The sequence below is a fragment of the Bombina bombina genome, chromosome 2 (assembly GCF_027579735.1).
Source record: "Bombina bombina isolate aBomBom1 chromosome 2, aBomBom1.pri, whole genome shotgun sequence".
Lineage (NCBI taxonomy): Eukaryota > Metazoa > Chordata > Amphibia > Anura > Bombinatoridae > Bombina > Bombina bombina.
This window is the reverse complement of record NC_069500.1, coordinates 108,774,847-108,789,196: the sequence shown is the minus strand read 5'-3', so window position 1 is coordinate 108,789,196 and position 14,350 is coordinate 108,774,847. Positions and strand designations below refer to the sequence as shown.

General features: G+C 40.3%; 1 protein-coding gene across 1 annotated transcript in view; it reads right to left on the bottom strand.

Moving 5' to 3' along the window:
- Window positions 1-14,350, bottom strand: part of WDR70 (WD repeat domain 70) — an 811,922-nt gene that overhangs the window by 773,046 nt on the left and 24,526 nt on the right. The window contains 5 exon segments of the mRNA XM_053701217.1: window positions 7,171-7,207; window positions 7,210-7,255; window positions 7,258-7,285; window positions 8,326-8,337; window positions 9,170-9,284. Coding sequence (XP_053557192.1) covers window positions 7,171-7,207; window positions 7,210-7,255; window positions 7,258-7,285; window positions 8,326-8,337; window positions 9,170-9,284 — 238 coding nt within the window.

The window sequence follows — 14,350 nt, the reverse complement described above, 5'->3', positions numbered from 1 at the left end:
TCCAATCTTGTATGCGACAATAGAAAGAACAGAAACAACAGTAAGAAATGTATGAGTCCAGATATTGACCAAATCGACAGAAAGAACAATCTACTGTAACTAACCGTATTTGAGGATGTAAATTTCTGAAAGTAGGGGGCGGAGCTGGCGGCCAAAGAGACAGGACGTGAAGCATGAGAGCTCCTGACTTTATTTAACTTTTTTGAGACTAATATTCAATATATTACTCTATTCTGGAACGTAGAGATATGGGGATACTATTCACATCATTTAATACCGCCAGTGTACTATTCAGCTTGTTGGCCATGTCCATATTTTGATCCAGACTTCTTGGACGGAACAGGGAGCTAGTTTTGAGGCCTAGATAGCTGACTCTATCCCTGCAAGCACGCTTGTAAGAGCAACTAATATTAGAATTGGTCCTGTTTTCATCATTTCAACCGCAATATGGAGGATCTTACTACCGCATTACATAACGTGTTTGAACAGTTTAAGAACTCGTTTCTACAGGAGTTGGTCTGCCTTACCCAGTCTAATAGCCCTAAGTACGCCATAATGGCGGAAGAAACAAGGGATGTAGAATTTCAGACCGATGGTTGTCATATACAGCACAATGCGGGCTCCACAGTAGATGGAGGTGATTTAGAGAACTTCCCACTACAACCTCACAGACTGGAGACACTACACTTACCCTGCTTGCTGGCCCGTGTGAGAAGAATCCAAATCAATAGTCCAGGTCTACAATCCCATAGGGGTCTGCTGGTCACGGCCGGGGGAAGCGATAGGAGGCGAGTCAAATAACGAGGCAAACGTTGGCGGTAAGGCACGGGAGGACCAAGCAATGCCGCTTTTAGGATCTCTGCAGAGGAGACAGACATCTGTAGGCTGGATCAGTGAGAAGCAGTGGCGCGCTGACCCGACTAGCTTTGCAATTAGCATTAGAGACACATTCTTCAATCCCTCTGAGGTAAACATTTTGTGCTCGCTCTGCTCTCCAATCACCCAGGTTCAGTTTCAAATGTCGAAGTGGCTCAACAGAACTGGAGTGGGTTAATTACAATATGTATGGGAAGAATCCATGGACGCTGCTGATATAGCTCCAGTGTTACTGCTATAACCTCTCCTGATTTCTAATAGTTGTTTATTACCCTCATGAACCGAGACTTTCAAGTTCATACACCATGAAACTTGGGGTGCAGTTGGGCAAACTGTTTTCTAGGATAAGCTTCAATAAAGATTGTTATAACGCTACTAAATTGTTTACAGGACACTGGTCATTACGCAACGGACCCTTTTTATTCTCCCTTTTTTCAAGCTTAATGGACATACTGAGCCACTTGGAAATGCTGTTTTCACAACTATACACCGCTCCTATTATACAGTTCAGAATGGGAATGGGTTTAGTTACATGTTAGCTTCTGCTATGTGAGGTTTAAGGTGAAGGACTGTTGTTCTTTTGTGCTTCTTGTCAAAAATATTGAGTTTGTAATTGATAATGCATAATTCTACAATTAGTAATTACTTGTATAATGTTTCTATACATGATGTTCTTATAGTTGGTTAATTGATTACATGTTCTATGATGTCCAAGGTACTCTTCAGGGGCTCAAGCAAACAATTCACAGTTCCGGTGCAAGGAAAGGCTTAGTCGAAGTCTGTCAGTTTGCTGTGCCTATGTAACATTTTTAATGCAAGTATAAATAAACATATTTTATCTTAACCGTCAATAATCTCTCCCTGCCTTTCCTTGCACCGGAACTGTGAATTGTTTTGCTTGAATTTCTGAATTGGAATTTGACGGGTTCTGGAGAGCCCCAAGCAGCGCCGGAGTAAGGGAGCAGTCTCCTCTACATCTCAGCAGGTGTGTTACAGAGGCGGCACGCTGGAGTCCACTAAACACACTGAGAATTGCTTAGCAGATTGCAGCTAATATCAGGAATTTGATATAGCGTGCACTTGGTGACTTATACTACTACGGTGGGCTTCAGAGAGGTGTGGTGAGTCCTTTGATATCTACAATTGCATGTTTCATGTAACTTTATGTCCAATTGGTGATATCCGCAACTGTGGGGTTCCTGTATGGAATATATATTATATTGTTCTCTGCTTATTTTTATTTGACGTCTAGCCTTTATCATAGGATGACCTAATGATTTACATTGAGAGGTCTTACTTTATATATGTTACGCATAACCTGCTCAAGTTCTTTATTACTTAGTTCAACTGTTGTTATTACTAGTCCATTTTAAATGATACTTGTGCTGGACCTGTAATGTATAACAGGCCGTTTCTTGTCTTAGGTGCTTATTAGACCATGATCCGTAATTATAATGCTGCATTAGTCTACAGTCGGGAGGTTCTTTATAGCATCTTTAACACAGTAACACTGCATAGGTTCTGTTAGATTTCTAAGTTTAGTATATATAATATGTTAGACTCCCACGCTATTAACTCACCCTCCGCAACATTTTTACCTAATCATCTCCGTTTCCCCACCCTCGCCCTTTTTTTTTTTTTTTTTCTCCACTGGGCTCACGTTGTGAGCAAAGGAAACTAAATCCTTAGCAATTACTAATATTGATACATACATTGTTGTCTATATATACAATTTTATGTGACATATTTCCCATTCTGTGTTAAAAATGAAAACTGAGATTCACCAGTTGAGGTCATGAGTGGCCTCCTTTTGTTCATGAATACCCTTTGTAACGCCACAATGTTGTAATGGGAGACCCAAGAGTGGCTCATAGGACCATTCAGAGGGTAGATGTTTGTAGGCACAATAACTGTTCAATTATATTCATATGCGTTGTTACTCAATATGTTTAAGTTGCTTTGTGTAAACTCCCCATTGGTTCCCTCATTTGAGATTGTATATGCGAAAAATATGTATTTGAGTGGATTTCAATGTCTCTACATGTATTCGTGCCCTCGAATTGATTCTCAATAAAATATATTTAAAAAAAAAAAAAAAAAATTCTGAAAGTATCTTCATACACAAATATCGTTTCAAGCTTGTGATTTTAACTTTTCTTTTTTTTTCAAGAACAATTATACAAATTTGTATCAACATAACAAATATTTTTAAGAAGCCAACGTGCTCCGGGGGCTTGCTAGATAGAAGGAAGAGGTCTAGATGAAAGAATTAGAGGTATGAAAGAAGAGAAGTAAGAGGGAGGGAGTCGAGAGAGGGTGAGAAAGAAAAAAAAAAGGTTCTCATCACCACCAGATGTGAGTGAGGTTTAAGGGTGGCTGTTTACAGTTGCAGAGGTGCTTGGAGAATCAGCATTCCAAACTGCCAACATCATTTCGTATATAGCCAGTTGGTTGCTTTTAAGGTAATGTAGTCTTTCCAGTAATAACAGCTCCTCCACAGAAGAGTGCCACTCGCTGAGTGTTGGGGGATCTTAGCTTTCCATTTTTTAGGAATAAGCTTTTTAGCTCCTGTGAGCATGATCAGAAGAAGGGCCCGAATGTGACCGGATTTAGTGTTAGGGAGATGTACGAATAAGATTGTTTCTGGTGTATTTGGAATTTGTAAATTCAATCTGTTCGATATGTCCGTTTATGACTGCCGTTCCAGCAATTTGCCCAGCTTTCGGGCATGTCCACCAGATGTGCAAGGAGTGAGCTTATCTCCCCACAACCTCTCAGCACATGGCGTCAGCCGAAGGAAAAAGCTGGTGCAATCTTGCAGGAATGTAATACCACCTAGTCAGTAATTTAAGTTGAATTTCCTGTACCCTAGCTGAAAACAGAGGAGCGTCTCATTAGTCTGAACGACTTGAGCCACCTCCTCTTTGTCTATTGTATGATTAAGGTCCCTGTTCCAGGCCCTAGTGTATGAGGGTAATAATATGTCAGGAGGTATTAGAAGCAGTTTATATAACTTCGATATCAGTCTTTTTGGCGGGGTGATGAGTTCCTGTACACAGCTGTTCAAATGGTGTGAGATCCCTATTGAAATTACTTCTGCGGTTATGAATGTGACAAAAAGTGTGCTAACTGCTTGGTATCGTAACCTAAATAACATTCCTTTTAAGGTCAAAAACCACAAAGATACTTCCATCGGTTCAAAAGGTAAATCCGATGAGAATTTCCAGAACCAAAGAGCAAGTCCCCATGTTGGTATAGTAGATCAGACATGGGGAAGGATATTAGCCAGGGCTTGAGGGAAAAAAAAAACCTGAATGAAATAAGGCTGCTTATCCTTCTTTGTTCATGAAATAGCTAAAAAGGCCGATCGAACTTGAGATTTCAAGGTTTGAGCACTAAGATCATTTAAATAACTGGCAATGAGAATAATGAAAATTTCCCTGAAGAAATATTCTGTATCCGAAAACCTTGTAGTAGATAACCGGAGAAGAAAATGTTGGATTGCTGTAATCTGGATGATCTCAGCAGCTAGGTTGACAGATGTAAGTGCTACGGATTTGGATGAAGGAAAGGCAAAGATTGGAGACCTGGCTGTTGCTGGTCTATTACTACTTTTACCAGGACCTTTTGAAAAATGTAGTTAAGGTCTGATAGTTTGAATTTACAAAGATTTGAAGGAAGATGACATGCTTGCTAATCCCAAATACCCTGAGCATAGACTCCTTGGCAAACTGCTCCCAAGATGGTGTGTCTGGAGTCAAACAGGGATAGTCATCTAGAAAGTTTGTTCTTTTGAATCTACCCAACTGAGATGATGATGAAGCATAAGTGGAAAAAGGAATCTGATGATATCTTTGCGCCAGTGAATCAGGAAAAGCAGCTGAAAAAAAGAGAGCCCCATTGAACCAGATGAACTATCAAAGTTGTGTGACCTAACATTTTCATCATATTGTGTACTGAAAACAGTTGAGGAGGTAGAGACTCCAGATCCTTGATTTGTGTTAAACTGGGGCCCTAAGAAATACAATCTATTTGGATGGATGCAGATGACTCTTTTCTAAAGTTATCAATCAGCCTCCAGAAACAGGATGGCACAATTTTTATGGATACAAGCTTGCTGAAAATGTCTACAGACATCATCCCAAATAATGAAGTACAATTTATCCTCTCCGGAGCACAATTCTGCTAACAAAAGGAACCAGAATCTTTCTAAATACCAATGGAGAAGTGGAGATACTGAAAGGAGAGCCACACATTGCAGTTGATAGTCACCAGAAAACCAACTGTGGGCTTTGGTAACCGGAATGTGAAAATAAGCATTAATGACTGACTTGGTATTTGTTTTAAACCTTAAAACCAGTTTCCTGGAGCCCTCCCTTTTCTTTACAAAGAAAAATAAAAACCTTTGGATGATCGTTTGTTGATAAAGTAGCTTGTTGACATATTGTTGGATTGCATCCAATTTGCCATATCTGGAGGGTGAAAATAAGATGGTGTTACCCATCAGAACCTCCGAGACTGCTAGCAAGTTTGCCACAGACCCCAGAAGTCCTATGGAGGACTGAAGCCATAAGGAGGCTTGTTTAAGGATCCCGATTGGTTGTTACGGGTTACCTCAGCATGAAGACAAAGGTAAGTTCAGCAGCTGGAATTTATCGGGGCGGTAATCCTGTTAAAGGGCACCCCATATGGATGGAAAGAACTAGGAGTAGGAAGGGTTTAGGGTAGTCAGGGAATGCTTCTATTTATAAACAAGGGAGTGGTCAGTTTGTCCAGACCCCTAAAGTAAGGGTCTTTCTCCTCACCTGGTAAGTATTATACCAGGGAGTGCCAAAACAGATATATTTAATAATAATATACAGAGGCTGAATCAGACAAGGAAAATGGAAATATGGAGACTCTAGTAAAAACAGTAAGTACTTAAAGTGATGGTAACTTGGTGTGGATACTTTCAATGCACATAACCTATGTGCCCTAATAACGCATTTCTGAGTAATAGTGTCAATGTAAATTTTTATGCTATTCCTACCTTTTATTTCACTGACTATTGCGAAAACCCTGCCAGCCCCCTCTATTGCCTATTTTTGTTTTCTGTCATCTGACTCTAGCATCCAATAGACAACTTCTAGCCGTATAGCTTGGCTCACTGATTGCAATTAGAGCCGTTGTTTTCGAGGGGACACACATGATGCTTTAGAAGTTTCTATGATTCAGGGATATGCTTTGTGCATGCCAAATTTTGCCTCTGTATCGAGAGCATGCATCGGGCCTCCTGACATGTACAGTGGGAGGGGACCGCAATACATGTCACTACTATGCAACTACAATAGAATAGGGGCAGAGAGAAGGAGATCAGTGGGCTACAAAATAAATCTGATTTTTTTTCCAATAAATTAAGTTTATATGAAAAACCCTTTTTTATAGCATTTCTTCTAGGAATTTCAATGTAGATTACAGTTTATGTAGTTAAAACTATTGGGTGTTTACCATCACTGTAATTAAGATTACTAAATATAATACAAAATGTTCCAAAAACCTTATTTAGATATATTAGATATATTAATAAAAGGAGAAACACAAAAGAAGGGCATAAAGACTCAAGAAAGATTGGTAGACTGTAAACAGAGAAAAAGTAGCCGACTGCCTAAATGTAAACAAGGCATAATGGTCTCTGTAAAGCTTGAGAGTAAGTGGTACCCAGTTACTGTCCATAATCCTGGAGGCAGGACTGTCAGTTGGTTTTTGCTTCTACTGTACTGAGAAAGGACAATTAACTGGGTTCTCTTGGTATCCTTTGTGAAAAGCAGGTAGATATGTTCTAAAAAGTATGTACGCACAACAGCAGTTTTGCAAGAATATTTTAACAATGTTATACATTTGGAAGGTGTTTGGTGCTCCAGACGCATACATTCTACCTACCTAGGTAGGTTCTTCAACAAAGAATACTATGGGAACATAGCAATCTTGAAAACAAAAAAAACCCATTTTTTTAAATTGTTAGCTTTGTCTAAATATGTCCCTTTTAGGGAAAGAAATTCCTATTTTTCTACAGTTTCTCATGGGGAAAAAAGCAGGAAATATTTGAGCAGGAAATATTTAAAAGTATGATACACAAGATGGATTCCGTAAATTTCAAAAATACCAGTGATAAAGCCTCTAATGGATCTATATGCCACATATTCTTTACAACTTCTAAGACATTTTGAGACACTTGTGTGCGTTTTCTGTAAAACTGTGACAGCTGAGACATTTTACTTACATCCTCATATTCATCATCGTCCAGTTCCTCATCCCTCATCACTGTCCTTGTAACCAGGGGGAAGTGGAGGCCAATCACTTCATCTTCATTGTACCCAGACACATTAGGTGGTGGAGGTGGGACCCAATGAATTCATCATCTGAACTGTCCCTCAGAACTGCTACTACATGAGATAAGAGAGGATAAAATTCCACAAATCACACAAGGAGTTAAATAATTTTATAGCAAATGAAAGTAGACTATGTGGACTATATTCTACCTTTCCCAACAGAAGAATCCATTGCATCATTATGCGTCAAGCAACCTCTCTGCCTTAAGGTTTCTAAGCTATTGATGCGCTGAATCTTCCATTTAATTTTTATCCCAGCCAACCACATTTTATACATACAATGTATGTGTAAAGAATTGTTTTACAATATTACAATTTTTACAATGCATTTTTAGCAGACTAAGCAGGGATTTTCTATTACAGTGCGAGGGATATAACACTTTAAAAACATTGGTCCCCCGGTGTTGTGGCCAAACAGATGTAAGATGTAAATTACCCCTCCTTCACAGATTATAGGTTTCACTGTGTAGCGTGATGCAGGGTCAAGCAAAGTGCAATATACTAGGTATCTAACATGGACATCCACTGTCACAGTGCTACTCTGTACCTATTAGCCAGTTCCTGACCTGTTGACCCTCTACTCTGCTTAACTGCCCATTGGCCTCTACAATGGAAAACTTGACTTACTGGCCCATTAACTGAAATATCACACCTGCTGACCATTATTTACAATATGGGACTTGCTGGTTACAGGAAATATCTGTCATGATGGTATTTCCTTGAAATACTGTACTTGCAGACAACTGATTAAAACGTCTGACTCGCAGACCATTAAAAGAAATACGGACTTGCTAGCCATACCTGAAATGACAAACTACTGGAAATGACCTGAAATGCTTAATCTGCTGGCCATCCCCTAAACTGCTTAACTGGTCAGTAAATCCCCTGAAAATCCTTGCACTAAGCCTTAGATACTGACCCTCACCCTGAAATATTTGATCTTCTAGTCATTGCCTACACCTTACAATACTGACCAATGACCATTACTCTGCTTAATCTGACATGCGGACATTTACTGAGATAGAGATAACCACAGACTGCTGTTATTTTTCACAGTTAGATCTGTCCATATTGTTACCACCTACTGCCCCTACTTTATCTGTATACTACTACTCTGGAATTTAGAGGGACAGTATACCTAAGCCTGTGCAGACCTGCCCACTTATTTCAGTTCTTTTTAACATGACTTGCATTTAAAAGGGATACTAAACCCAATTTTTTTATTTTGTGATTCAGATAGAGCATGGGATTTTAAGCACCTTTCTAATTTACTCTATTATCAAATTTTCTTTGTTATCTTGCTATCTTAATTTGAAAAAGCAGTACTGTAAGCTTTAGAGCCAGACCATTTTATGTCAGCACAAGGGTAGCACTTGCTGATTTGTGGCTAAATGTAGCAAACCCAATCAGCAAGCTCTACCAAGGTGCTAAACTAAAAATGGGCCGGCTCCTACCTTTTATTACTGCTCTTTTCAAATCAAGATAACATGAGAACAAACTAAAAATTGATAATAGGAGTAAATTAGAAAGTTGCCTTAAAATTGCATGCTCTTCTGAATCATGAAGAAAAAAATGAGTGTTTAGTATCCCTTTAAGCCAATCAGTGCTGACTCATAATAACTCCACAGGAGTTCTATGAGACGCACATGAACTAGCACGGTCTGTGTAAACTGTCAAAATGCATTAAGATAAGAGGTCGCATTCAATAGCTTAGACATTAGACTATCAGAATACCTAGGTTTAGCTTTCAACAAAGAATACCAGGAGAACAAAGCAAATTTGCTGATAAAACTAAATTGTAAAATTGCCCAATCTGAATAATGAAAGTTTAATTTTGACTTTAACTGTGCTGCTGCTGTCCACTAATGAAAATGATCACTTTGTATAGCTGCTAAACAGTTAGGATACCCTGTATTAGTCAATACCTGGAACTGGATTGTTTAGTTGTTCTCATCACAGAGCTGGAAGCAACAGGCTTTGGAATGGTGTTTCTATTTATTTGGGCATCACATTTTTTCTCTTCTTCTTTCTCTCTTGTTTCTGTCAGGAGGAAAAATGCCACTCACTTTAATTCAGGTAAAATAATGAAGCGCTATTTGGTATGTGGTCAAGTAGATAATTCCATAGAGCAGTGACCCTAATGAGAAAACAAACGTGCTTTAGTGAGGGGATAAAAAAAAAAAAAAGGAATTGGAGAATTTATTAAAGGGACATTCTAGGGTAAAAATAAAAGGATTTTATTTAAACAATTATTTTTAAAATTCCTTTCTTTTACTATGTGTTTAGCCCCAGAGTAGTAAAATACATAACAAACGTGCATCATAAGAGGATAGAGCTGGTGAGCAAATAAAAGACAGGCATACATGTATATGCTTCAATAAATGGCTTTACCCTCATCTAGAGCCGAATTGGAATGTTACAAGAGAATAACTAACTACAGTGGGGCAAAAAAGTATTTAGTCAGCCACCAATTGTGCAAGTTCTCCCACTTAAGAAGATGAGAGAGGCCTGTAATATTCATCATAGGTATACCTCAACTATGAGAGACAAAATGTGGAAACAAATCCAGACAATCACATTGTCTGATTTGGAAAGAATTTATTTGCATATTATGGTGGAAAATAAGTATTTGGTCAATATCAAAAGTTCATCTCAATACTTTTTTTTATATATATCGTTTGTTGGCAATGACAGAGGTCAAACGTTTTCTGTAAGTCTTCACAAGGTTGTCACACACTGTTGCTGGTATGTTGGCCCATTCCTGCATGCAGATCTCCTCTAGAGCAGTGATGTTTTGGGGCTGTCGCTGGGCAACACGGACTTTCAACTCCCTCCAAAGGTTTTCTATGGGGTTGAGATTTGGAGACTGGCTAGGCCACTCCAGGACCTTGAAATGCTTCTTACGAAGCCACTCCTTCGTAACCCGGGCGGTGTGTTTGGGATCATTGTCATGCTGAAAGACCCAGCCACGTTTCATCTTCAATGCCCTTGCTGATGGAAGGAGGTTTGCACTCAAAATCTCACGATACATGGCCCCATTCATTCTTTCATGTACACGGATCAGTCGTCCTGTTCCCTTTGCAGAGAAACAGCCCCAAAGCATGATGTTGCCACCCCCATGCTTCACAGTAGGTATGGTGTTCTTTGATTGCAATTCAGCATTCTCTCTCCTCCAAACACGACGAGTTGTGTTTCTACCAAACAGTTCTACTTTGGTTTCATCCGACCATATGACATTCTCCCCAATCCGCTTCTGGATCATCCAAATGCTCTCTAGCATACTTCAGACGGGCCCGGACATGTACTGGCTTAAGCAGGGGGACACGTCTGGCACTGCAGGATCTGAGTCCCTGTCGGCGTAGTGGTGTTACTGATGGTAGCCTTTGTTACGTTGGTCCCAGCTCTCTGCAGGTCATTCACTAGGTCCCCCCGTGTGGTTCTGGGATGTTTGCTCACCGTTCTTGTGATCATTTTGACCCCACAGGGTGAGATCTTGCGTGGAGCCCCAGATCGAGGGAGATTATCAGTGGTCTTGTATGTCTTCCATTTTCTAATTATTGCTCCCACAGTTGATTTCTTCACACCAAGCTGCTTGCCTATTGCAGATTCAGTCTTCCCAGCCTGGTGCAGGTCTACAATTTTGTTTCTGGTGTCCTTCGACAGCTCTTTGGTCTTCATCATAGTGGAGTTTGGAGTGTGACTGTTTGAGGTTGTGGACAGGTGTCTTTTATAATGATAACAAGTTCAAACAGGTGCCATTAATACAGGTAATGAGTGGAGGACAGAGGAGCCTCTTAAAGAAGAAGATACAGGTCTGTGAGAGCAAGAAATCTTGCTTGTTTGTAGGTGACCAAATACTTATTTTCCACCATAATATGCAAATAAATTCTTTCCAAATCAGACAATGTGATTGTCTGGATTTGTTTCCACATTTTGTCTCTCATAGTTGAGGTATACCTATGATGAAAATTACAGGCCTCTCTCATCTTCTTAAGTGTGAGAACTTGCACAATTGGTGGCTGACTAAATACTTTTTTGCCCCACTGTAAATGTTTAACCCTTTTGAAGGAGTTAAACATATCTATACTATAATCACGTTTGTAACGCATCTGTCACCGTCGCCAGTTGCGCACGCATACTCAAAGGAATGTTGGCAGCGCCCGCAAGAAATAAATAAAAAACATGTAACTGCCCGCACAAAGTATAACAAAAAAAAACCTAACCTCCAGCACTAAGTATTAAACACCGAAACCGCCAACTCCCACATCGCAAATAATAAAGTAATTAACCCTAATCAGCAAATAAAATATTAAACCCCTTAACCGCCAACCCCCCACATCGCAATAAACCTAATTAACCCCTAAACCGTCAACCTCCAACATCGCAATAAACAGAATTAAACTTAACCCCTAAACCGCCAAACCCCCCACATCTCAATAAACCTAATTAACCTATTAACTCCTAAACCGCCAACCCCCCACAATGCAAATAACAAATTTAATTACTAAGCCCCCTAACCTAACACCCCCTAAATTAACCCCAATACTAAGTTACACTTAAATAAAACCTAACATTAAATTACAAAAAAAACTCTAAAATTACAAAAATTAAAAACTCTAAAATTACTGAAAAAATATCAAAATAAAAAAAATGTAACCTAATCCCTATGAAAATAAAAAGCCCCCCCAAAATAAAACTACTAATAGCCCTTAAAAGGGCCTTTTGTAGGGCATTGCACTAAGTTAAACAGCTCTTTTATATTTAAAAATTACTAAATCCCCCCCCAACAGTAAAAACAGAATTTATGCTTACCTGATAAATTACTTTCTCCAACGGTGTGTCCGGTCCACGGCGTCATCCTTACTTGTGGGATATTCTCTTCCCCAACAGGAAATGGCAAAGAGTCCCAGCAAAGCTGGCCATATAGTCCCATCCTAGGCTCCCGCCGACCCCCAGTCATATCGACCGACGGACAGGAGGAAATATATATAGGAGAAACATATGGTACCGTGGTGACTGTAGTTAGAGAAAATAATTCATCAGACCTGATTAAAAAACCAGGGCGGGCCGTGGACCGGGACACACCGTTGGAGAAAGTAATTTATCAGGTAAGCATAAATTCTGTTTTCTCCAACATTGGTGTGTCCGGTCCACGGCGTCATCCTTACTTGTGGGAACCATACCAAAGCTTTAGGACACGGATAAAGGGAGGGAGCAAATCAGGTTACCTAAACGGAAGGCACCACAGCTTGCAAAACCTTTCTCCCAAAAATAGCCTCCGAAGAAGCAAAGTATCAAATTTGTAAAATTTGGCAAAAGTGTGCAGTGAAGACCAAGTCGCTGCCTTACATATCTGGTCAACAGAAGCCTCGTTCTTGAAGGCCCATGTGGAAGCCACAGCCCTAGTGGAGTGAGCTGTGATTCTTTCAGGAGGCTGCCGTCCGGCAGTCTCATAAGCCAATCGGATAATGCTTTTAAGCCAAAAGGAAAGAGAGGTAGAAGTCGCTTTTTGACCTCTCCTTTTACCAGAATAAACAACAAACAAGGAAGATGTTTGTCTGAAATCTTTAGTAGCCTCTAAATAGAACTTTAGAGCACGGACAACGTCCAAATTGTGTAAACAAACGTTCCTTCTTTGAAACTGGATTCGGACACAAAGAAGGTACAACTATCTCCTGGTTAATATTTTTGTTAGAAACAACTTTAGGAAGAAAACCAGGCTTAGTACGCAAAACCACCTTATCTGCATGGAACACCAGATAAGGAGGAGAACACTGCAGAGCAGATAACTCTGAAACTCTTCTAGCAGAAGAAATTGCAACCAAAAACAAAACTTTCCAAGATAGTAACTTAATATCTATGGAATGTAAGGGTTCAAACGGAACCCCTTGAAGAACTGAAAGAACTAGATTTAGACTCCAGGGAGGAGTCAAAGGTCTGTAAACAGGCTTGATCCTAACCAGAGCCTTAACAAATGCTTGAACATCTGTCACAGCTGCCAGTCTTTTGTGTAGTAAGACAGATAAAGCAGAGATCTGTCCCTTTAGAGAACTTGCAGATAATCCTTTCTCCAAACCTTCTTGAAGAAAGGAGAGAATCTTAGGAATTTTTATCTTATTCCATGGGAATCCCTTTGGATTCACACCAACAGATATATTTTTTTCCATATTTTATGGTAAATTTTTCTAGTTACAGGTTTTCTGGCCTGAACCAGAGTATCTATCACAGAATCTGAAAACCCACGCTTTGATAGAATCAAGCGTTCAATCTCCAAGCCGTCAGTTGGAAGGAGACCAGATTTGGATGTTCGAATGGACCTTGAACAAAAAGGTCCTGTCTCAAAGGTAGCTTCCATGGTGGAGCCGGATGACATATTCACCAGGTCTGCATACCAAGTCCTGCGTGGCCACGCAGGAGCTATCAAGATCACGAGGCCCTCTCCTGATTGATCCTGGCTACCAGCCTGGGAATGAGAGGAAACGGTGGGAATACATAAGCTAGGTTGAAGGTCCAAGGTGCTACTAGTGCATCTACTAGAGTCGCCTTGGGATCCCTGGATCTGGACCCGTAGCAAGGAACCTTGAAGTTCTGACGAGACGCCATCAGATCCATGTCTGGAATGCCCCCATAATTGAGTTATTTGGGCAAAGATTTCCGGATGGAGTTCCCACTCCCCCGGATGGAATGTCTGACGACTCAGAAAATCCGCTTCCCAATTTTCCACTCCTGGGATGTGGATCGCAGACAAGTGGCAGGAGTGATCCTCCGCCCATTTAATTATTTTGGTCACTTCTTTCATCGCCAGGGAACTCTTTGTTCCCCCTTGATGATTGATATAAGCAACAGTCGTCATGTTGTCTGATTGGAACCTTATGAATTTGGCCTTTGCTAGTTGAGGCCAAGCTCTGAGAGCATTGAATATCGCTCTCAGTTCCAGAATGTTTATCGGGAGAAGAGACTCTTCCCGAGACCATAGACCCTGAGCTTTCAGGGATTCCCAGACCGCACCCCAGCCCACTAGACTGGCGTCGGTCGTGACAATGACCCACTCTGGTCTGCGGAAGCTCATTCCCTGGGACAGATGGTCCAGGGTCAGCCACCAACGG